Below are 26,139 nucleotides of genomic sequence, written 5' to 3' on the forward strand. Positions count from 1 at the left end.
TAGGAGCCTACGATTTAGAGCGAAAGTAAACAACTAGAGAGGAAACCCTTTCCATCAATTTAAGACCATAAGACATAGGAGCAGAATTAAGCCACTCAGACCATCGAGTTTGCATCGGCATTCCATCAAGGCTGATTTGTTATCCCCTTCAATCCCATTCTCTTGCCTTCTCCCCATAGCCTTTGACACCCTGACTAACCAAGAACCTACCAACCTCTGCTTTAAATAAATTCAATGACTTGGCCTCCACAGCTGTCCATGCAATGAACTCCACAGATTCACCATCCTCTGGCAAAAGAAATTCCTTCTCTCTCTGTTTTAAATGGGCATCCCTCTATTCTAAGGCTGTGCCCTCAGTTCTTAACTCACCCACTAGAGGAAACATCCTCCCTACATTCACATTGTCCAGGCCTTTCAATATTTGATAGGTTTCAATGAGATCCCCTTTCATAAACACCAGCAAACACAAGCCCACAGCCATCAAATGCTCCTCGTACGTTAACCCTTTCATTCCTGAAATCATTCTTGTAAACCTCCACTGGACTCACTCCAATGCCATCACATGTTCTCTTGGATAAGGAGCCCAGAACTCCTCACAATACTCCAAGTGTTCTCTATAAAGCCTCAACATCACATTTTTGCTCTTACATTTTAGTCCTCTCAAAATCAATGCGAATATTGCATTTGCCTTCCTTACCACTGACCCAACCTGCTGTTAACCTCAAGGAATTGAGCACAAGGACTCCCAAGTCCCTTTGCACCTCTGAGTTTTAAATTTTCTCCCATCTTAGAAAATAGTCTGTACCTTCATTCCTTCTACTAACGTCCATGACCATACACTTCCTTACACTATATTCCATCTGCCACTTCTTTGTCCATTCTCCCAATCTGTCCAAGTCCTTCTGCTGACTCCCTGCTTTCTCAACACTACCTGCATCTCCATGGATCTTTGTATCATCTGCAAACTTGGCCCCAAAGCCATCAATTCCATTATCCAAATCATGGACATATAACATGAAAAGGAGCAGTCTAAATACCAACCACTGTGGAATACCACATGTCACCATCAGCCAACCAAAATAAGCCTCCTTTAATCCGACTCTTTGCCTCCTGCCAATTAGCCGCTCTTCTATCCATGCTAATATCTTTCCTGTAATACCATGGGTTCTTATCTTGTTATGCAGCCTCATGTGTGGCACCTTGTCAAAGGGCTTCAGAAAACCAAGTAAACAACAGGCATTTTTTGAATGTTGTTCACTTTGTCTATCCTGTCTATTATTCCCTCTGTAACACCTCCTGAGATCCTTATTTTCATGAGTTATAAACCAGTAGGGCATGTTAACTGAAGGGTTTGTTACTGAAGGCCTAGCTAGTGATTGTCTTACTGTTGAGGTTGTAAATGGTGAACTCCCAAGAACTGCAGAATGATAGGGTAATGTCATGGTCCGGTCCGAAGTCCACATTCAGGTTCATGGTGCCGTCCGCAGACTCCAGACTCTGGGTCTTCCGGCTGTCCCTGGTTTCGGTTGGACTTAACCATAAGCACCTGATGCTCATCTTGGGTCTGGAATATAAGTCGCCCTGGGATCCACTGTGGTTCCTGGGTTGTCTGGTTGGTCTCCCCTTGGAGCATTCCATGGTGGAAGGCTAGTGCAGTCATTGGGATATGGATTTGGCTGTTCTGTAGCCTGCTGAGATTACTGGCTGCCTTGAGTCTTGAAGCCACCCTGGACCTAATTCCCTTCCTGTCCCTTGCCTCTGTTGGGTAAGCCAGGCTGATTGCTGTTTCCCTGTGGTTGGGTCTGTCCCTCCCTGTCCCTTGCCTCTGTGGGGTGGAGTCCTGTGTCCTGCCCAAGAGTTGCCTTGAAGTACCCTTGCCCTATCAAGCCCTTGTCTAGCCTCAAGGAACCTGAGCCTCGAAGAACCCCAGCCTTGCCACGTCTTTGCCTGTTCTCCAGGAACCCCAGCCTCCAGCCTCAAGCCTTGTCCAGTTCTGTAGTCATGTCATGTCGTTGCCTAGTTCTGGGGTCTGAGCCTGAGGCAACACCCAGGTTCTGGCTCCTTGTCCAGCCTCTGGCTTGGAGTCCAAGCCCAGGCTCCTAGTTCATAGTTCCTTTTCTGAGTTCCCTGTTCCTAGCCAATGTCCTAGCCCAAGTCTGTGTTCTTGTCCCAGCTAGTCTGCATCCAGTCACATCCCTACTCTGGTCCTAGTCCTGTTCCTAGTACTTCAGTGTCTGTGTCTTGCATTTGGGTCTGTTCCCTATGCCCCCCACTGTGACAGGCAATGTGTGTGAGCTACTGAGGAAACGAGACCAGGGACTGAACGAGGAGGAGTGACTAACCAGGCAAAGGGGCAAGGTTTGTGGGAGAATTAGCATTGCCAACATGTTCTGTCATATCACTTCCCACCTCTTTTGGATTGTACAAGGTGGGCAATCGGGAGAGATAGTCTGCCATGACGTGGTGCTGACCTGCCTTATGACGGATGTTGAAAAGGAACGGGTCTAGAACCAGGTACCATCTCATGATGTGTTCATTGTGGTATTTCAGAGTGGATCCAGGTGAGTGCTTTGTGGTCAGTCTCCAGAACAAATTCTCTGCCTAGCAGGTAATACCGGAGGCTCTCCAAAACCCATGTTATGGCAGGAGCTTCCTTCTCAACAGTAGAAAACCTTGTCTCTCATGATAGCAGTTTCCAACTAAGGTACAATACCAGCTGTTCTTCTCCCCCTTCCCCCTGGACCTGGACTGCTCCAATCCCCACTGCTGAGGTGTCCACTTGGATGGTGAATGGTGTGGTGATGTCTGGGCTGATGAGGAGCAGCCAAGAACACTAAACCTCCCTCAGAGTCACAAAGGCTTCCTCACATTCTTTAGTCCACTGGACCGGATTCTTTGCAGACTTCAGCATCAGTTCTGTTAGTGGGACTGCCAAGATGGCAAACTGAAGGCTAAAATGCTGATACCACCCGATTCACCCCAGGAAGGATCGGACCTTTTCCATCGTGTAGGTCCAGGGGTTATTTCTGATAGCCTTGACCTTGTTGACGAGGGGCTGAACTCGTCCTCGCCCTAGCTGGTAGCCCAGGTATCATGTCTCAGCACAGGCCCACTCGCAGTTCTGAATGTTCAATGTCAAGCCAGCGGCTGCAATCTTCTTCAGGGCATCTTCAAGATGCTTCAGGTGGTCCTCCCAGCTGGTGCTAAAGATGACCACATCATCCAGGTAGGCTGCACAATGCTTCTCACATCCTCTCAGCACACGGTCAATCAGCCGTTGGAAGGTCACTGGGCTCCGTGCAGCCCGAGCGACATGACAGTGAAATGAAAGAAGCCAAGGGGAGTGCTAAATGCGGTGTATGTACAAGAGTCTTTTGCCAGCTGTATCTGCCAATAACCCTTGCAGAGGTCAAAGGTGTTATAAACTCGGCATGGAACCTTTCCAGCAGCTCATCAATCGGTGGCAAGGGGTAGGCATGGAACTTGGAAATGGCATTAATTTTTTGGAAGTCAATTAAAACCCTCAGGGACCCATCAACCTTTGGCACACTCACCACTGGGCTGCACCACTCACTCTCAGAGGGCTCAATCACTCCCAGGTCCAGTATGGTGCGGATCCTAGCCTTGAGTGGTTCCACCAACCTGTCTTGGACTTGATAAGGTTGCTGCCAGATGGGGTTGTTGTCCTTCAAGTGAATGGTGGGTGCTGCCATTGGAGTTCAGCCAGAGTAGGACTGGAAGTCTTGGTTCAGCCCCTCCTGCTGTTCAGGGGTCAGATGGCCCAGGTTGGCATTGGAGAAGCACTCCAAGACTGCAGGTCTTCAGACATCTCTCCCCCATCTTCCTCCACTTGTTGGACCATCAAGGAAAACCAGGCCCCCTCTTTTCTCCCACTCCCTCAGCAGGTTGACATGATATGCCTGTGGAGCCTTTCCTTTCCCCAGATGGAGCACTTCATAGGTGACTGGACCTTACTGCCTTGGGACTCCAAAAGGCTCTTGCCATGTAGCCAGGTTTGTTGGTGGAGATGGGAAGTAGCAGAAGGACCTTCTGACCGGGGTGAACTCACAATGCCATGCCTTACAATCATACTATCTCTACTAATTCTGCTGGGCTCTCTCCAGATTGCACCAAGCCTCCACTCTGTAAGCCTCCAGGCAATCCCTCATTCATAAGACATAAGAAAAAGCCCTCACCTGTGCTGTCTTGGGGCTTGTCCTCCCACTGGTGGCAGAGCAAATAGAGGGGGCCCTGGATATCCCACCCATACAGGAGCTCAATCAGGGAGAAGCCAGTCAATGCCTGGGGAACCTCCTGATTTGCAAAAAGGAAGAAAGGCAGCCACTTATCACAGTCTCTTCCTGTGTCAGACACAAATTTCCTCTGCATGTTCTTGAGCTTTTTAAATTGGAGCTTTTAAATATGTAGGTAAGCAAGTGGTGTGAGATTAGTTGGAAATTTAGATCACAATAGTGACTCCCTTGTTCAGAGTTTAATATACAAGCTTACTTGTTCTGCTATTAATTTTGAAGATTGATGGATATACGAAACCCCCATGATACTTAATGAAGACAACAGCTGGTGTGTTCCTTGTGAAAGTATTGAACTTTCTCCGACACTGCACTGCAATCCTGGAGGTGAGAAGGGTGTCATTTAATGTCACTGCCATTCCCCTCCACATAACACATGAAACACCTTTCCATTATTATTCCTATGGGCACCAGTACTTTGCTGCACTATGAAGGTCACTTTGATGTGAGATCATTCTTTTTTGCTTCCTTTCTTTTGATGACATTGTCTACATCTATACTTTTTTTTTAAAACTGTGCTGCAAAATTGCTTTATGGCTACCTGCCAGTCAATTCACTCTGCCAAGATTAACTCCTCTTAAACAGTTGATGTTTCAGGCAGAGACCCTTCATTAGGACTGTCTATTCCCCTCCATAGATTTTTGAAAATTACTTTTTAAACAGCTCAGGAATAAATATGCAGCCAAATCTTTAGTCCTTGGCTATCACAAGTCTGAAATTAGGTCTGTCAATGAACCAGCATTTTATCGTACTGCAAGAAAACTGGATATCACTGATAAACAGAAATAATCTGAATTTAATGTCTCATCAGCCACATTCATTGATTGCTTTCAACATCTTTCTTTGCTTGTTTTATCCATTTTGTTTCCTTCATCTTTTTTGTTCCACACAAATAAAATTTATGAGCTGTGGTTGGAAAAATAATAAATTAACTTCACCAGCATATTTATTCCTGATCTGTTTAAAAGTCATTTTTAATAGACCTTTGGGAGGGAGTAAACAGTCATTATAAAGGATCTTGGCCCAAAATGTCAAATGTTTCCTCCATATATCCTGCCTGACTTGCTGAGTTCCTCCAGCATTTTGTGTGTGTTGCTGGTAGAAAATCTTATAAGTCACACAGAAAGCGTAAGAAGCATCCCATGCGGAAACAGCTTCAGTGTTTCAGGTCAAGGACCTTTGATCAGATCTTGAGAAAGGAGAAACGAGATACAGAAAGGGAAGAAGAGGAAGGATAGGAAGGAAAGCTTGTGAAAACATGTACACTGAACTTGTCTAGGCAACAATTACTTTAAAAACAGCAGTTAGAAAGGAAAGAGAAAGAAATTGAAACAGAAAGGTCCAGATATGTACATCTGTGGAGGGGTAAAGAGGCTGGTGAGTGCCAACGAAGGGTCCCGGCCGGAAACGTCGTCTGTACCTCTTCCTATAGGTGCTGCCTGACCTGCAGCGTTCACCAGCATTTTTTGTGTGGTTAGTCAGTATTGAGTTAAGGGAGAGGTCAGGTATCGAGGTCTTAGTGAAGCAACTTATTGGGGCATCAGCCAAATGTTGGAATCTCGCACTCGGTCTGGAGTTCATAAGACAGTACCGGGTCCTGTTGGCAATCATGCTCTTTTGTGTCTTCAGGTTAGTTCATTATCGGTATGTGAGAATGGAGGGAGATTAACATTTCCTGCATATGGAGTAGTGTACAGACATAAGCAAAACATATTTGTGAAAACTGCCACTTGGTTAATTAGATAGTATGACAGGGTGAACATGTAACCTTCTGTCAACCACATCTCTATGACATTTTACGTGATATGTTCTGAGAAGTCATGCATTGCAATCAGTACATTCCATTCTTTCGATATCAAGCAACTAATAAAATGTTTAAATGTAAATTACTACAATCTTCAGCAGCACCCCATACATCAGTGAATAATAATTTCCTGAACATTATATGACTCAGGTTGTTTTGTTCTTCAATAATAACAAAACAACCTGTGAAATCTTTTACTCAGGTTCTAACTTAAGACAGCAAAGAAGCTTTTCTACTGAACTCTTTGGCCCAAATTAAATTTTATCTTTCTTCATTCATTTACTAACTTAAACATCCAATTATGATTTTTTTTCCGGAAACTCGCTAAGTAATGACTCCTGCTTGCCTCATGCTAGTTGTGAATTAACCCATGGAAGACGACGCTGTAGTTTGTCAAAGACTTTTTCTACACTGTGATCCCACATAATTCTTGGGGTGTATTCCCATGTACAATGGAGCTTTAAACTGTCTCAATATAGCATCAGTCATGTAGAAAAATGCATTACAGGCAGTGTTATTATGCAGGAACTCTGGTGTGAATCCAGCAATAAATTGTCCCATGGCTCAATGTTGAGATGCTACCAGTTGAAGCTGCTGTTCGGCTGGCCAGGGCTGAGATGTGGACCATCACTGGTTGGGACAGGGAGCTGCAGCATGTATTGACAAACCATAAGACCATGAGACCATAAGATATAGAAGCAAAATCAGGCCATTTGGCCCATCAAGTCTGCACTGCCATTTCATCATGGCTGATCCAATTTAACTCTCTGCTCCAATCTCCTGCCTTCTCCCCATACCTCTTCATGTCCTGACCATTCAAGATTCTGTCAACTTCTGCCTTAAATGTACATAAAGATTTGGCCTCAACAGCTACCTGTGGCAAAGAATTCCACAGATTCAGTACTCACTGTCTAAAGAAATTCCTCCTCATCTCTGTTCTAAATGGACACTTCTCTATTCTAAGGTTGTGTCCTCTGATCTTAGATTTTCCCACCATAGGAAACATCCTCTCCACATCCACTCTATCAAGGCCTTTCACCATTCAAAAGGATTCAAAGAGGTCACTCCTCATTCTTCCGAATTCTAGTTAGTACAGGCCCAGAGCCATCAAACACTCTTCTTATGACAAGCTATTCAAACCTGGAATCATTTTCGTGAACCTTCTTTGAACCCTCTCCAGTTTCAGCACATCCTTTCCAAGATAAGGGGCCTAAGACTACTAATAATACTCCAAGTGAGGACTCAGCAATCACATCTTTGCTTTTATATTCTAGTCCTCTTGAAATTAATGTTAACATTGCATTTGCCTTCCTCACCACATACTCAACCTGCAAATTAACTTTTAGGGAATCCTGCACAAGGACTCCCAAATGCCATTGCACCTCAGCTTTTTGTATTTTCTACCCATTTAGAAAACAGTCAACCCTTTCATTTCTTTTAGAAAAGTGCATGACCATACACTTCCCAGCACTGTATTCCATCTACCATTTCTTTGGCCATTATTCAAATCTGTCTATGTTCTTCTTTAGCCTCTCTGCTTCCTCAAAACTGCCTGCTCATCCATCTATCTTCATATTGTCTCCAAACTTTGCGACAAAGCCATCCATTCCATCATCCAAATCATTAAGCTATAGCATAAAAATAATCGATCCCAACACAGACTCCTGTGGAACACCACTAGTCACTAGCTACCAGCCAGGAAAAGACTCATTTTATTCCCACTCTTTGCCTCCTGTTTTATCCATGCTAGAATATTTCCTGCAATACCTTGGGCTCATAGCTTGATAAGCAGTCTTATGTTTGGTACCTTGTCAAAGGCCTTTTGAAAAGCCAAGTACACAACATCAACCAATTCTCTTTGGTCTATCCTGCCTGTTATTTCATCAAAGAATTCCAACAGATTTGTCAGGCAAGATTGTTCCCTTAAGGAAACCAACCTGACTACAGCCTGTTTCATTATGTGCCTCCAAGTACCCTGAGACCTCATCCTTAATAATAGGCCCAACATTTTCCCAACCACTGAGGTCAGACTAATTGACCTATAGTTTCCTTTCTTTTCGTGAACCTTCTTTGAACCCTCTCCAGTTTCAGCACATCCTTTCCAAGATAAGGGGCCTAAGACTACTAATAATACTCCAAGTGAGGACTCAGCAATCACATCTTTGCTTTTATATTCTAGTCCTCTTGAAATTAATGTTAACATTGCATTTGCCTCTCTCCCTTCTTGAAGAGTGGAGTGACATTAGCAATTTTCCAGTCTTCTGGAACCATTCCAGAATCTAGTGATTCTTGAAAGATCATTACTAATACCTCCACAATCTCTTCAGCCACCTCTCTCAGAACCCTGGGGTGTACAGTATCTGGTCCAGGTGACTTATCTACCTTCAGACCTTTCAGTTTCCCAAGAATGTTTTCTCTAGAATCATCTGGATCCTCCTCTCACTCGCAGCAGGCTAAGATGAAAACTGCCATCTCCCTCTCTTTCTGTTTTGGTTTCGCAGTTCACCAAAGCCTAGAGATTGCTCCATGTTAACGAGGTCAGTGGCCACCACTTGGCTTATAACTCAGGAGGTATCCTTGGAGTTGAACAGCCAAAGAGCTGAGGAAGCAGCAACTTTCATCACATCCAACAAGAAACCGTATGTCCCGGGCAGTCTGTTAACACGTGGAAGAAGTGCTGTCAGTTCTTCACCATGTTGTCTACGGTACAGTCAAAATCACACGTCTCAGCAATGAGTGGCTACACTGACCCATGCAACATCAACCTTCCCAGGAGGGCAGCCTCTCCATACTAAGCCTTGGGGATTCAACTCTGGGAGAATTCCTGTGGAGGGAAAAAGCCATTTGCACCAGATTGTCAGTACTGCAATGTACAGTGCACAGGGTTATTTTCGGAATCAGATTCAAGATCAAGTTTTTTGTCACTGACATGCGTCATGAACTTTGTTGTTTTGTTGCAGCAGTGCAAAGCAACAAACAAAAATCATTATATGTTACCATAAGAACAGAAGATCAGAAGATATAGGAGCAGAATTAGGCCATTTGGCCCATAGACTCTGGTCCGCCATTTCATCATGGCTGATCCAATTTTCCTCTCAGCCCCAATCTCCTGCCTTCTCCCTGTATCCCATCATGCCCTGACCAATCAAGAATCTAATTATAATAAAGATGTAAAAATATAAATAAATGGTGCAAAGAGAGAGCACAAGGTAAGGTAGTGTTCATGGTTTCATAGACTATTCAGAAATCCGATGGCAGAGGGGAAGAAGCTGCTCTTAAAATGTTGAGTGTGTGCCTTCAGGCTCCTGTACCTCCTCCTTGATGGTGGCGATAGGAAGAGGATACATCCTGGGTGATAGGGGTGTTTAATGATGAATGGCACCTTCTTGAGGCATTGCCAATTGAAGATGTCCTGGATGGTGGGGAAGCTCGTGTCTACGATGGTGCTGGGTGAGTTTGCAACCCTTTGCAGCTTTTCCTAATCCTGTGCAGTGCTGTCTACATACTAGATGGCGATGGGACCAGACAGAACAATCTCCACGGTACATCTATAGAAATTTTTCTAAATTTTTTGATGACAGACCAAATCTCTCAAAGACTTTTAAAGTAAAGCGAGGGCTGGAGGAGCAAAAGATCTGTAATAAGTCGGTAACACGAGGAATTCTGCAGTTGCTGGAAATTCAAGCAGCACACATCAAAGTTGCTGGTGAACGCAGCAGACCAGGCAGCATCCTTTCTCTCTCCTTTTTCTCCCTCTGTCCCTCTGACTATACCCCTTGCCTATCCTCTGGTTTCTCCCCCCTCCCCCTTTTCTCTCCGTCCTGTCCCATGATCCTCTCATATCCCTTTTGCCAATCAACTGTCCCGCTCTTGGCTCCATCCCTCCCCCTCCTGTCTTCTCCTATCATTTTAGATCCCCCCCTCCCACTTTCAAATCTCTTACTAGCTCTTCTTTCAGTTAGTCCTGACGAAGGGTCTCAGACCAAAACGTCGACTGTACTTCTTCCTAGAGATGCTGCCTGGCCTGTTGCATTCACCAGCAACTTTGATGTGTGTTGTAATAAATCGGTACTCTGTGGGAGAGCGCTAAGCAGGGTACTTGTATAATTCTTCACAGCTCATTTTAAGATTTTTCCCAAAAACCTTGTGATGTTCCCTGCATTTTTCTGCTTCTAATGGCTGCTGAGGAAAATAGATGCAAATACCTTTTTAGACGTGGCTGAAATGTCATTGCAAGTTTTGAAATTTTCGGTGGTGGCCTTTACAGCTACTCTGGCTGTTCAGATTGCTTTTTGATAAATTTAGTGCTTAAAACTGTGTGATTTTTAACAAGCTTCATTTTGCCATTCTGTCAAATGCATTTTAAGTTTTGTAGTTCTAAAAGAACCCTGTTTATGGAGTAACATGGTTGCATTATGGTCAAGGTTTTTTTCTTGTTATAAATGTTCACAGAACACCTCACTACCTTTATCTGAAGGGCAGTGTGGTTTCTTTTCAAACTGACTGAACGAGTTTAATTCTCTTGAAATTTCTTCCATTTTCTTACGGCATGTTTATTTTTTCATGTGTTCATTAGCACAAATCATTTTCATTATATGCACATTGTTTAATTCTTTACATTATTTCTTGAACTACTTTACACCTTTTAGTTGAAAGAAGGACAAAGGAATTATGATAATTATTTATCACTTAGTTATATACAATAGTGCTTATGAATTTGAGTAAATTTTCACAAGATGTCTTCCAGAATTGCTATGACAATATTTTCAGCACTTCTGACCACTTAAGGAAAAATAATTACCAGCCTTCTAGATTTGGTTAAAATTGACTCAGCGCATGGGAACTGTTTTCATTAAAATACGGTCTGTTATAGATCCCTGGCTGGGTGTTCACATCAAGTAGAAAAACTGTTTATTCAATGTTTTGATCTTTTACTACACCAACACATGAATTCTATCAAGTAATGCCTTTAAGTGAAAGTTTAACTGTATGAAAATGTGTATGAATAAATTATATCATGTACAGGAAAATCACATTAATTATATGAAACTGGCATATTTTTATGAAAGCAACTCTATTAAATGATCTTTCAAAATCAATTCCTTGCTTTGAACTATCAATCAAAATGATAAATAATTTTTTTGAAATTGTATCAACAAAATTAAGAATTTTTTGAAATTCCATTGTGAATTCAGCCTGTTTTGCAAAATCCATTGAATTATATTACCACTCACTAATTTAAACTGGCAGTCATTACTTTTTTGTTTCAATACTGAACAATGGGACATCAGGGCAACATAGTGGGTAGCACGATGCTGTTACAGCTTGGGACATCAGAAGTCAAAGTTCAAATCCAGCGTCCTCTTTGTACGTTCTTCCGAGTGAGCATGTGGATTTCTTCCCGGTGCTCCAGTTTTCCCCCACAGTCCAAAGAGGTTAGTTTGGTTAGTAGGTTAGTTTGTCATTGTAAATCGTCCTGTGATTGAACTAGGGTTCAGTCAGTGTGTTGTTGTCAGCAGAGCTCAAAGGGCCAGAAGGGTCTGTTCCACGCTGTCTCTCTAAATAAATAAACGATTGCATTATTGGGCATTATTGGGCAGAGTTATGAACTGATATTAGTACATTATCTGTATTTTCAGTTTGATTTATTGGACTTTTGGTTAAAATGAACATAGCATCATTATGCAGCCTAGATATTTGGTTTGGGATGATAATTACATTTTGTGCATCATTTCTATTTTTCACACCCTGAATTATTTTCGCTGCCATATCTTATATCAGATTAATGGATGAAGGATAGATCTGATTTCCTGCTGTATCTGATTACACTAGACAGAACCTTTTGAATGGGTAGATTCTCTCTAATATCTCCAATTATATTGTGCTTTGTGCACCAGCCTGAAGCTATATTTATAGTTCCATAGCCTCGGACCCTGAAGGTCTCCTTCCGTTAAATGTTAAGAATGCAGCAAATAATTCAGCTGGTTTTCAGAATCTAGCATTTCCTAATGGGTGATTGAGCTTTTATTTTGACATCTTAGCTTTATGAGGTTAGCAGCTTCCCTTATCATTCCACATACCTAGGAAGATAGAGAAATATATGGTCTGATTCTTGATAATAATTATTGTGTATTAATTTTCATTTATGCTGCAGTTTGAGAGGTATACCTTTAGAATAATCCTTGCACTTAATTCCTTGGACAGGAAGTAGAAGTTTCTCAGTGACATTGAATTCTAATAAAAAAGAATTGTGTTAGGAAAAGCAGAATTTTGTGTGGAATCTTCATCCAGTATGGTGGTGTGAGTTTTTCTTTTGCTCCCCTGATTATATTAACCAAATAATCTTGATTTTTTTTTTACTGTGCCATGAAAAAGTAGTCAGCCCCCACAGCTCTTTTCACATTTTACTGTCTCATTTTCTAAGTTTAAAATGATATTGAAGTAGGATCTTTGAGATAATCTACAAAACATTGTGCATCATGTCAAGTCAAAAGAAAAGTTCAAAAGCTTGTCAACAATTTTCAAAGAAATGAAAACTGAAGTTGTGAGACTGAGAAAGTATTCAACCCCTTTGTATTTACTACACTAACTTTCCTCAGGTTTCCTTACTAACACACCCAATTTGTTGATGTAGAAAATTAGAGTATCACCTGAATAAATGCCCCTCTCTCTGTAAGCTCCGTTGTCTGGTTCATTTTCAATAGACCAAACCAAAATGAAGACAAAAGAACATTCAAGGCAAGTCAGAGAAATGAAATGGGAATGGAAATTCTGATTCCCATTCCTGTTCCAACATGTCTGTCCATGGCCTCCCCTGTGCCATAATGAGGCCATCATCAGGGTGGAGAGCAACACCTTATATATTCCGTGTTGGTAGCCTCCAACCTGATGGCATGAATATTGATTTCTCCTTCCGGTAAAAAAAAATTCCCTCCTCCTCCCCTCTTCTTCTATTCCCCACTCTGGCTTCTTACATCTTCTCACCCGCCTATCAACTCCCCCCCACCCTGGTGGCCTTCTCCTCCTCTTTCTCCTATGGTCCACTCTCCTCTCCTATCAAATTCCTTTCTCTCCAACCCTTTACTTTTCCTACACATCTGTTTTCACCTTCTAGCTATCCTCTTTCCCCCACCCCACCATTTTATTCTGGCATCTTCTCCTTTCTTTTCCAGTCCTGAAGAAGTGTCTCGGCCCAAAACGTCAACCGTTTATTCATTTCCATAGATACTGCCTGATCTGAGTTCCTTCAGCATTTTGTATGTGTTGTCAGGGAAATGATAATAGAGAAGCACAAATCTGGGGAAGGGTACAAGATCATCTCTTTCGTTATTAATCTTTGTATTGTGGGCACGTGGCTAAGTGGTTAAGGCATTGGACTAGCGACCTGAAGGTCGTGAGCTCGAGCCCCAGCCGAGGCAACGTGTTGTGTCCTTGAGCAAGGCACTTAATCACACATTGCTCTGCGACGACACTGGTGCCAAGCTGTATAGGTCCTAATGCCCTTCCCTCGGACAACACCGGTGTCGTAGAGAGGGGAGACTTGCAGCATGGGCAACTGCTGATCTTCCATACAACCTTGCCCAGGCCTGCGCCCTGGAGAGTGAAGACTTTCCAGGTGCAGATCCATGGTCTCGCAAGACTAACGGATGCCTTTACTTTATTCATTTAAAAGGAACATAATTCTCCTCTTGATTGTATTTATCGCAAATATATATATCAATTACAATACCAACAGAGATTGAAATAGACATTATCAAAATCATGCATAATGTTAAGCTAGTATATAATATATAATAAATAAAGAAAACAGCAATTCTCCTCTTATCAGTTCATGAAGAGGAAAGAAAAAAAATTAGAATTTTAAATGAAGAAAAAAAATCCACTACGCTATACAAAAAAAAGGGACTGGGCAGTCCATTCTGAGGAAACAACCAAAAAAAAAGAAAAACTTTCTGATCAAATCTAAAACTTCGAAAAAAAAATTGGAGGAGTAATAAATCAAATTAAATGAAAATATTGAATAAAAGGTCACCAGATTTGCTCAAATTTAAAGGATGTATCAAATATCCGACTTATTTTCTCTAAACTTAAACAGGACATAATGGAGGAAAGCCAATAAAAGACAATAGGTGGATTAGCAAGATCATCTCAAAGGCACTGAACATACCTTGGAGCCCAGTGCAGTCCATCTTGAAAAAGTGGAAAAATTATGAAACCACAGCCACACCGCGTAGGTCAGGCCACCCCTCTAAACTTAGTCACAGGAGAAGAAGGCACTTGTAAGAGATGCCAACAGTCACTCTGAGTGAGCTGTAGAAGTTAGTGGCTGTAACTGGAGATGAAATTCATGGCTCCACAATCTCTAAGCCCTCGCACAAATAGGGTATTTATGGGAAGAAGCCTTGGCTAAAAAAAAGCATTTCCTTGCCAGTAAAGATTTCACACAGCATCACTTAGAAGATACTGTAAAGATGCAGAAGAAGGTCTTGTGGTCATGAGACTTAAATGGAACTTTTTGGCCTCATCACTAAGTGGTACTTGTGGCGTAAATCTAACATTGTGCATCAGCCAGGTAACGCCATCCCAACTGTAAAGTATGGTGGAGGTAGCATCATGCTGTGAGGATGCTTTTCAGCAACAGGGACTGGAAATCTGGTCAGGATTGATGGGAAGATAAATAACAGAGAGATCCTGGTAGCCTCTGCTGGAAAACATAAACTGCAGGGAAAATTTATCTTTCAGCAGGACAACTACTCAAAGTCCACCGTGAGAGCAACCATAGGGTGGCTTCAAATGAAGAAAATTGATGTCCTTGAGTGGCCCAGAGTTCTGACCTGAACATCTCTTGCAAGACCTCAAGGTTGCTGTCCACCATCACTCACTAACTAACCTGGCACAACTTGACCAATTTTGCAGGGAAGAATGGGCAAATCTTGTTCCATCACATTTTACAAAGCTAATAGAGACTTATCCAAAAGGACTACTGGCTGTAAAAGCTGTGAGAGGTGGTTCAACTGAGTACTGAACAAAGGGGGATGAATACAAATTTTCTTGTTTTTTGCACTCCACCGTGAAAAAAGGAGCAAGTGATTCACAAATAAAAATTCTCAGTTAAACTAATCAAAATCACTGGTAGTAATACTCATTTCTGTGAACAAAGGGTTGGGGACTGAGTACTTTTACAAGACAATGTAGAGGGAGTTTCTTGTCATCCTTTGGAATTTTACCAAAGGCACTCCAATGGCTGAACATTTGTCTGGTCAGAATAAACATTGATTCAGCTTCAGTCTTTACCCAATGATTGAACTTTTAGAAAAGATAATTATTGGGACATTTAAGAGGCACAGACATACTGCATGGAAATAGGCACTTCCACCCACCAAGTCTGTGCCCACAATCGTACACCCATTTATACAGATCTCATTACCAGTCTCAATCTATTCTTCCCCCCTCCATCCCATCAACCCTTCCAGATTGCACAACGCAACAGGATAATTTACAGTGATCAGTTCACTTACCAGCGTATATGTTTTTGGGTTGAGAGAGGAAACTGGAGCAGTCAGAAGAATCTAGTGCAGTTACTCTAACTACACCAGAGGTCAGAATGAAACTTGGTTGCTGGAGTGTGCACCAAGAGATTGATAGCCTTTCTATAAACAATCCAAGGAGCCTCCCTCTCAGAAAGGGATGTTTCACTGTGCACTCTGATGCTACATCACTGGATTTCAAAGTTCAAATTACATTTATTATCAAAGTATGTACACATGTACAAAGTATGTATACAACCTCAAGACTTGCCTCCTTACAGGCAGCCACAAAACAAAGAAACACAAAAGAACCCATAAAAAAGATCAATGTGCAAAGGGGAAAAAAAACAAATTGTGCTAATAATAAAAGTAAGCAAATGGCATTTAAAATGAATGTGAGCCCTCAGACACGAAGCCCAATGCAGACCACAGCCTCAACCTCAGTTCAGCATAGAGCAGAGTAAACATCATGGAGCCCACAGACACGAAGCCCAGAGCAGACCCAGCCTCAATACAGTGCAGAGGGGATTAAATGTCGTGGAGTAATGAACAAAAACCAGCCCAACCCATGCCTCTGCTCCCAACACCCTGCCTTTTCAACCTATCTGGTCAGGCGTTTAAACCCTCCAAACATCGGGTTGTTAATCACTCTTTATTATTTTATATTTCTGTAGTCTTTTACAAGCTTATTACTCATTGAATTCGGTAATGAAGTAAATCATGAGCCCAAAAAAAGGGGACATGAGATAGCTGTGACAGAGAGGATTAAGGAAAATCCAGAGATTTTGTCAGCATAGTTAGGGGAAAAAGAGTAACTAGAGAGAGAATGAGGTTACTCAAGGTCAAAGAGGACATCTTTGTGTGGAGCTAAAGGAAATGGATGAAACCCTTAATAAGTATTTCTCCTGTTTCTACCATGGAGAAAGATATTAGAACCTCAGAACTACGAGGGGTGATTGATAAGTTCATGGCCTAGAGTAGAAGGAGTCAATTTTAGAAAACCTGGCACATTTATTTTTCAACATAGTCTCCTCCTATACTTACACACTTAGTCCAGTGGTCGAGGAGAAAACGGATCTTGGACCTCCAGAAAGTGGTCCACAGCAGGGGTGATTGATAAGTTCGTGGTCTAAGGTAGAAGGAGATGAGTTATTAACTTCAAACTTTCTTCTTAATCACTCAAAGAGTTGAACTGCATGAGCGTGTAACAAGAGCTGTATAACTCATCTCCTTAAGCCACAAACTTATCAATCACCCCTGCTGTGGCCCACTTTCTGGAGGTACAAGGTGCCGACTTCTACAAAGAAGGGATCCGTATGCTCCACATCCGCTGGACTAAGTGTGTAAATGTAGGAGGGGACTATGTTAAAAATAAACATGCTAGGTTTTCTAAAATTGACTCCTTCTACCTTAGGCCACAAACTTATCAATCACCCCTCACAGGTGAAATAAATGGAGGCGGAGGGGAATCTTACAGATAGTCTGTGTTATAGTAGAGAAGGTGTTGGATGACTTAAAAGGTATGAAGGTACACAAACCTCCAGTGCCTAGCCATGTACAATCAAAACAGTTGTGGGAGGCTACAGAAGAAATTGTGGGAACCGCGGCTGAGATATTTACATCATCATTAGCCACGGGTGAGGTTTTGGTAGAATGGAAGGTAGCAAATGTTGTGCCTTTATTTAAGAAGGACAGCAAACATAAACCTGGGAACTATGGACCAGTAGGTCAAATATCTACAGTGAGTATGATAGGTAAGTTCCTGGAGAGGATGTTATGGGGTAAGACATATGTGCATCTAGAATGATGGGTTCATCATCGTGGGGGTATCATGTTTTACAAATTGATTCAGTTTTTCAAAGTTCGAAGTAAATTACTTATCAAAGTACATAATATGTCACTATATACTACCATGAGATTAATTATCTTGTGGATATTCTAAGAAACCCAATGGAATCAATGATAGAACTAGGGACATAGCCTCAAGATTCGGGGGAGTAGATTTAGGATGGAGATAAAGAGGAACTGCTTTTTTAAGGGGGTGATGAATCTGTGGAATTCTCTGCCCAATAAAGTAGTAGAGGCTACCTCAGTAAATATAATTAAGACAAGGTTGCATAGATTTTTGCACAATGGGGTTTTAGGGTAAAGGCAGGTAGGTGGAGATCAGTCCATGGTCACATCAGCTGTGAGCTTATTGGATGGCGGAGCAGGATTGACGGGCCAGATGGCCTACTCCTGCTCCTATTTCTGATTTTCTTTATGTTCTTAATACCACACCCGATAAGACAGACTAACAACAAATGGACAAAATGATAACAAACTGTGATAATGCATGAAAGATCATAAATAAGCAAAAAAAAAGAGAACATGAGATGAAGAGCCATTGAAAATCGCTTGTGGGAACAATTCAGTGATGGAGTGAGTGAAGTTGACTGACATTATCCCCTCTGATTCAAGAGCCTTAAAGAACTTAAGTAGCAACATTTTTCACACAAAATGGGGTTCAAAAAAGTTCAAATGAAGCGATTTTCTTGTTGTTACTTCATTGTACTTTGTGAAGATAACTCTTCAGAAAGAAAATAATCTACACATAATTATGTTGCCTTTTGAAGAACAAAACAAGTTCTCAATCTTAAGTGATACAATGAAAGACGGGAGTGCTTATAATGTTACATTTGTCACAAAAAAAACTTTATACAAGGCATACACAGTATAGTTTAAAAGCTTCCATTTCTAACTTTAAGCAGGAAAAAAAATTAGATTAAGAAAGTTAAATGTTTCACCAATTTTAATGACACCCACATTGACTCTACAGCACATTTCCTTGTTTCTGATGCCTATTTGCATCCAATTATCTATTGCGGATGAACATCACTAAATTTTTTTTTTCAAAGGACAAATAGCTTTTTGCCACAGGGTTTATATCAGAAGAAAAAGCAAAATAATGTGATATATAAAATTTCTAGAATATTTGATTAGAAACTTTGGGCCACACGGTAATGTGGCAGGTAACATAATGGTATTACAGTGTCAGCAAAAGGGATTTAATTCCATCGCTCCCTGTAAGGAGTTGGACATTGTCCCCATGACCATGCAAGTTACCTCAGGGTGCTTCAATTTCCTCCCACATTTCAGAGACGAATGAGTTAACAGGGTACAAACATGACAAAATCTGCAGCTGCTGAAAATCCAAAACAACACACACAAAGAGCTGGAGGAACTCAGCAGACCAGACTGCAACTATGAAAAAGAGTTAACAGACAATGTTCCAGGTCGAGACCCATCTTCGGGACTCAGGCTAACAGGTTAATTTGCCACAGGATTGGGCGGAGTGAGTTTTTTGAGCTGGAAGGGGCCTGTTACCATGCTGTATCTCTAAATAAAATAAAAATCCTATTTATGGCCAATAATGTGCGGAGATGAATTTAATAGTAATGAGTGATAAGTCAACTTAACTAATTCAACAATGGCTTAAAACCATCGTATTTTTCTTTTGCAGGATACCAACCTGATTATGACCTTTAACATATCCAAGCATCGTTCCTGGTGGATGGAGAATGGACCAGGATGTGTGGTGGTGACAATAACAGATACCCCAGAATGGGTGCCAGAGGATCATCGTTACATTTATGTCAGAGGCTGCCTGCTGGGATACCAGTATATAGAAGTGGCACACAGTTCACTACAGGTTATCCTTGCAGTAAGTACCAATGTCTTTCAGTAGATCATGTAATATAATTTATATGGTGAGGGAGACTCGGCCATTTAACTGCTGTAACTCTGGCAGAGGAGACACGGGTATCCTAGAAGATTAATCTACGGAGATCCTGCAGTTTCCTCACCAAGGTCACTTTAGTCAAATGGAAGAATCAACTACCAATCCACCTGAAATTCAGCCCTCATGTTCTGTTCTTCCATTGAAGAACCCTGGTGAGAACCTAACATTTCCATTAATTCCTTTGCATTTCTTTATTCCACTGCGAGTGCCTGCAAGTAACTATATCTCACTGTAGTATATAGTAGCATATCCATTCTACTGCCCTTGCAGTGCACATCTACAGAGCTATGCAGTGAGTTAAACAACTTCTCAAAAATCACCCTTGACAGAAGCTTTCTTCAATGCTTATTTTGTGATATCTCTTACTTGTGGAATTGCAGAAAGTAAAATAAAAATTAAATTCAGTACAGAATTGTTGTGTGCCAGAATATACAGATAGAACCAATTATGCTAACAAGCAGTGTTAGCCAAGGTAATACAAAATACTCCACAACTATACCATGTAAACAAGAATAAACCTATGGTGTAACAATAGCTTAACAGTGATAAACAATAAAGATAATGCTTTCTTCAAAATATCCCGACAAAATGTTTACCGTTATCATCAATAACTTAAAACTCACAGATACTGCTGTTTCAAGGGCAAATAAGTAGAGGATGGAGATGTATGTCTTTCCAGCATGTGCTTCAAACTAAATCAAAAACTAACCCACAGAAACTAAGCCGCGCAGGATAAGATATTTAAAAATAACTAAGTACAGAAAGTAATGTTCCTACAAAACAAACTGTGCCTCTAGAGGCCAGAACATAGGTACTTTGATAATAAATTTACTTTGAACTTTGAACTCATTGTTGTAAGAGGTTTTTCCAAAGTGTATATGAGTTGGAAAGATTTTAAAAATTATGCAAGTTAGCAAATGTGATTATGCAATATTTAATAGAGTTATAGAAACAGTAAACGACAGACTTTGGTAGGTAACTAGTTTTGTCATCTTGGAAGTGATGAGTCTGTTGTTAGGATTTTGTTTTGGCGGTGATATTCTGGCAGAGCCAAACTGGAATATTCTGGTTAGTTTTCTGCCATTGACAGAGAACCCACCATGAGCAGAATATTAGAGTCCATGCCAGACTGTTATTCTGCTTAGTCCCAGCAACGTGTACCAGGACCAAAGCCCTCCTTACCACTCCCATCCATGGATTTATCCAAACTTCTCTTATTCCCACCATGGTTCTCCCCGTGACCACATGGGTTTCCTCTGATTGCTCCGATTTCCTCCCACAGTCCAAAGATGTACCAGTTTGTAGATTAATTAATGATTGTAAATTATTGCAGGTTGACTCTGTGGTTAAGAAGGTGTACAGTGTATTGGCCTTCATCAATCGTCGAATTGAATTTAGGAGCCAAGAGGTAATGTTGCAGCTATATAGGACCCTGGTCAGACCCCACTTGGAGTTATTGTGCTCAGTTCTGATCGCCTCACTACAGGAAGGATGTGGAAGCCATAGAAAGGGTGCAGCGGAGATTTACAAGGATGTTGCCTGGATTGGGGAGCATGCCTTATGAGAATAGGTTGAGTGAACTCGGCCTTTTCTCCTTGGAGCGACAGAGGATGAGAGGTGACTTGATAGAGATGTATAAGATGAAGAGAGGCATTGATTGTGTGGATAGTCAGAGGGTTTTTCCCCAGGGCTGAAATGGTTGCCACAAAAGGACACAATTTTAAGTTGCTGGGGAGTAGGAACAGAGGAGATGTCAGGGGTAAATTTTTTACGCAGAGAGTAGTAAGTGCGTGGAATGGGCTGCCAGCGACGGTAGTGGAAGCGGATACGATAGGGTCTTTTAAGAGACTTTTGGATAGGTACATGGAGCTTAGAAATATAGAGGGCTATAGGTAAGCCTAGTAATTTCTAAGGTAGGGACATGTTCAGCACAACTTTGTAGGCCAAAGGGCCTGTATTGTGCTGTAGGTTTTCTATGTTTCTATGTAAATTGTCCAGTGATTAGGTTAGGGTTAAATTGGGGGTTACTGGGCAGTGTGGCTTGAAGGGCCTATTCCGCACTGTATCACAATAAACTTAAAAGTAAATAAATAAGTTAATTAAAATGTTGCAATTGAACCTACAACTGCCTCTTCCGCTGGCAGCTCGTTCTACTCTCACACTAGCCTCTGAGTGAAGAAGTTCCCCTTTCTTTTACTGAATGCACTGCAGTAGGATCACTTTATGTACCAGAAGCACACGTGACTGAGCTTAAAGACAAGAAACCAGATCCCAGTGATGTCCTCAGAATCTCTCTGGAGGTGTAAGAGGCCACTGACCTTCTAATTGTTACTATTTGCATCTCCTGAGAACTTGCATCCTCCATCATATATTGGCTGAAGGAACCAATGACAACACTGGTATCAAGGAGAGAAGTGCAGTCCCTATGTCTCCATTACCATCATTTATAAATCCTGGGGAAATGAGAAGCCAGTAGCAATCCTATTTGAGACAGAGAAGAAGTTTAGGTTCTTTCACATTCTCCTATGATTCTAAACAAGATAAAATCTGCAGATGTTGGAAATCTAGCGAACACATACACACGCACACAAAATGCTGGAGGAACTCAGCAGGCCAGGCAGCACAGTCGACATTTCAGACTGAGACCCTTCAGCAGGACTGTGATTATGCTTAGTTTTGATCAGGATCATGGAACAGAATCCCCATCTTGGACAGATTACAGCTTTAGGGAAAGGAAGGAGAGTGTAAGATGGTGTGCTTGAAGCTTAGCATGAATATGGTATATTTAAAAGATGCCGTGTGAAATTATAATAACATGGTCACAGAGAGAAAGATGTTGGAAGATTGGATCTATAACAGAATCAATGTTGAAATGATAAGAGGATTGAAAATATCCATGTAGTAATTTTAAAGGAATTGTTGGAATTATGGGACATTTAATCAGAGCTGGGGTCCCAGCCTGATGGTATTTGCACTGGATTTGTAAAAGAGCAGAATCTTGCACAAACATTGAAGTATTACAGAAAGTGAAGCTGGAGGCTCCAAAAATTCTGAATTCAGCAATGTCCTAAGAATTGAGACCCTTGCACTTCCAGGCTGATGTTCAAGAATTAGGACTTCCTAAGGCAGAGGTTCCTAATCTGAGGTCCATAGACCCTCGGTTAATGGCATGTGTCCATGGCGTCCAGAAGGTTGGGAACCCCTGTCCTAAGGCAAAGTAAATGTTTTTCCAAAGTTGGTCCTGCCAAAGCTGTGAACAGTATCAAGACATGCTCCATAGCAAGCTGGTACAACACTTCATCCTGGGATTTGGAACAAATTGTGCCCTTTTGAATATGGTGTCCTCTCTAGAGATTGGGACCCATTTGAGATCCAATGGACACTTGATTGTTGATTATCCAAATCTTGTGGCAGGCAAGGTAACAGCAAGTCAGTCCCCAGTGAATCTGTTCCATGAGTTTGCTGAGTGTTTTTTTTTGTCCTTGTGTCCTATTCAAGTGTCAGAGAATAACCTATTGTCACATTGTTAAGGAATATCAATGCCAAAAGCTTCTGATGGATGAATCAAATACCAGAACTGCAAGGTAGGGGAGGTAAATTATGACAAATATAAATAAACGACTATCTCATTTATTGGCTTGAGTGCAAGGAGTTTGAAATTCAGCCAGCAACAGGAGTTTATTCTGAGCTATGTTCAGGTTAAAGATCATTTCAATTTCAGGGATGAGTAAATAGTTTTGTATATATTTCAAACAAGCTCCTCGGTTGATGAACTTTGATTGTCTCAAGCATTAGATTTCTATTTTAAAGTACATCCCCCACATTATGCCTATTATTATATAGGTATGCCATTAAACAGGGTACTGGGAGTATGCATTCTTTGTGTCCTAGAATCATCTGTCAATCACTTTCTAATGTACTGTAGGGTAGCCAAAACTCTCTAGCAAGTTCTATGCCAAAGTAATGAATCAAGACAGCAGGCAACAGTTAGTCATATGTCATAATTGTTAAATGGCACCAGCCAATATAGCATTTGTTGCATTCTTCCCTTCATAATGAAAAGGAAAACGTCCAGGGTAACTGCCCTCTCTGTGAGTTGTTTACTTTAACATGGCTTTTAGAGATAATAGACGGTCCTTCTGGAAATGTTCCTGCAGCAGTTCCTTTCATGTACAGTACTTTGTAAATCTGGCAGGAGCAAAGGATGTTGGGAATGGTGAGGGTGGAGCACTGTGGGGGGGTGGTGTGGGACAGATAACAGAGAAGGATTGCCGGTGGGGGTGAGGAGTGGTGCAGATGCAGACACCCCCTGCTCTGAGACACCAGACAAGGTCATGTGATTCCAAACTATTGGTTTATTGATCAGTACAGAACACCCCCCCACCCCCCGGTGCTTCCCACTTCCTCCCCTCTCCCTTCCCCTTTCCTCAACCGTGATTCCCCTCTCACTGTCCCCTTCCCACTCTTAGTCCTTAATAGGGACCCATATCAGAAACAGGTTTATCATCACTCACATATATTATGAAATTTATTTTTTTTGCAGCAGTACAGTGCAATACATAAAATACTACATTATTGTACAAAAGCCTTGGGAGCCCTAGCTGTAGATATATATATATGCATCAGACTTTTGCACAGTACCGCGGATGCCTTTTTCCATTATGACCTCAACTGATAACAGGGTGTGATGTGCTGGGTCGCCATTGCCTTCTTCTATAACAGGTGTCAGTCTGACAAAGGCTTCATTCTCTTTTTTTCAGCGTTGAGCCATCGTTATCTCTGCCTTCCTTCTTTTTAGCCATGTCCACTTGTATTCCTGATCCATTTTACATCCCTGGTCTCCTAGTTCCATAAACAACATCTGCAAATTCTCTTGTAAAATTTGCAGCCAAAGTGGATCTTTATCCGTTCCACCTGCTACCCTGTACTAATTTCAGATGTCAAGTGTTACCTTTCTGGTCAATTGCAATCAGCTTCACTTCAGATCTCTCTAGATTTCTGTGGGGATAACCACTGTCAGAGACCATCTTCCAGCAGGCTTCAGTGTAGTCTTTTTAAAAGTTTGACAGCATTTGTTTTAGCTGTGTATTCTCAGGGTGGATGTCCTGCTTTAGAAGGACATTGCTTACTGCTCCATGTCAAGCAGTGGTGGTATTAGTTGTCTATAAAGAATGTGTCCCTGTTTGACTTCTAGGAAGATTGCAATATACTGTAACATATCTAATGTATTCTTTAGGGCCTCGTTTGAGGGCTATTATGTTTTGGTTTAATTACCTTCCCTTAATGAAGAATAATTTGCTTTCTTCTCCTCTGCTTATCTGCAATTGCTTGATATTGAATGCAAGCTTTTCACCCCCATTCTTTAGATGGCTTGTTTTCCTCAAAATCTTACAACTTGGGCATCTTTTATCTGTTCAATTGTTCATAACCTCCAACGAATGATACATCTTTATATTCTTCAGCCTGTTTCCACACGTTAATCAGATTGGGAGGAATCACATCTGTGTGATATTTCAATTCAGACGCAGTATCTAAGTTTCTTCACCCAATACATTGACATCATGTCACAGTATCTTCTTCCCTGCACTGTCTACGTCACTGCAGGTAGTCACTTAAACTAACAGCCAAAGATATTTTGTTTAGAGACGAATTAATAGAGAGGCAGAAAGCAGTTTTCTGCTGCGCAGCTTCTTCACAGAGTTAAACACCCTTCAGCAATTTCTGCACTAAAATAATGTTTCAATTACACAGAGCAGTTGGTCATATGCTGCAGTTCTTAAAGAGGTAATGAGCAGAAAAATACACTTGAGACACAAAGGGCTCAGAGCAAGCTGTGGCCTCTTTATTCAAGGGTTCCTCTCAGAATGCCATTCTGCCAGCTTATATGATTACTTGCATACAAGCAATCTTCGCAACCCTGGAACGAGTCAGCCTTTCAGTCCCATGAGCAGCCCAAGAGTACTTCCAATTAGTGGAGTGGTATATAAGCTATAGCAGCTGGCAGTTCAGTTTGTCATATGACAATTATTTAAGAGTTAGCACCCATACACCAACAATTATCATTCATAACCAGTACTACATATAAAGCATGTACAAACTATGGAAATTATGCCAGGTGACATACTTCTATATTCAAAAGCATTTTAGTTCTGTTCAGTTCCTTTAGTTAGGCATATTCTTTTGCTTCCATACCCCAGAGTCTCATTGTATTCCAAACTACCTCAGAAAATTCTACAAGGAAAGCACTCAGTAAACTGTGCTATTCAAAATGGTCTTGGCTGATTCAGTACCCTATTATACCCAACAGTATCTAACTCTTGCCTGCATATTTTTAGTGATTTGTCTTCAGCTACTTTGTGGTAGAGCAGTCCAAATGTTTAACACAAGGGGATCTGCAGATGCTGTCAACCCAGAGCAACGCACACAAAATGCTGAAAGAACTCAGCATGTCAGGCAGCATCTATGGAAAGGAATAAACAGTCGATGTTTCAGGCTGAGGAACTTCATCAAGACCCAAATAGTCGACGTTTTGGGCCAAGGCCCTTCGTCATAACATTATTCCACATGTTTATCACCTTCTAGATGAAGAAATTTCTCTGCATCAGTCTTAAAGGGCTTATCCATTATCCATTATTACAACCATGGTCCTAGATTCTGCTGCCATTGGAAACATCTTTTAGCCAGTTCTTATGAAATCACCTCTTATTGAACTCTAAT

General features: G+C 41.5%; 1 protein-coding gene across 1 annotated transcript in view; it reads left to right on the top strand.

The window, feature by feature from the left end:
- nkain2 (sodium/potassium transporting ATPase interacting 2) overlaps window positions 1-26,139 on the top strand; it is a 663,645-nt gene that overhangs the window by 515,690 nt on the left and 121,816 nt on the right. Inside the window, exon 4 of the mRNA XM_063034222.1 lies at window positions 19,144-19,344. Coding sequence (XP_062890292.1) covers window positions 19,144-19,344 — 201 coding nt within the window. The remainder of the gene's footprint in view (window positions 1-19,143; window positions 19,345-26,139) is intronic.

Source organism: Mobula hypostoma, chromosome 2 (genome assembly GCF_963921235.1).
Source record: "Mobula hypostoma chromosome 2, sMobHyp1.1, whole genome shotgun sequence".
NCBI lineage: Eukaryota > Metazoa > Chordata > Chondrichthyes > Myliobatiformes > Myliobatidae > Mobula > Mobula hypostoma.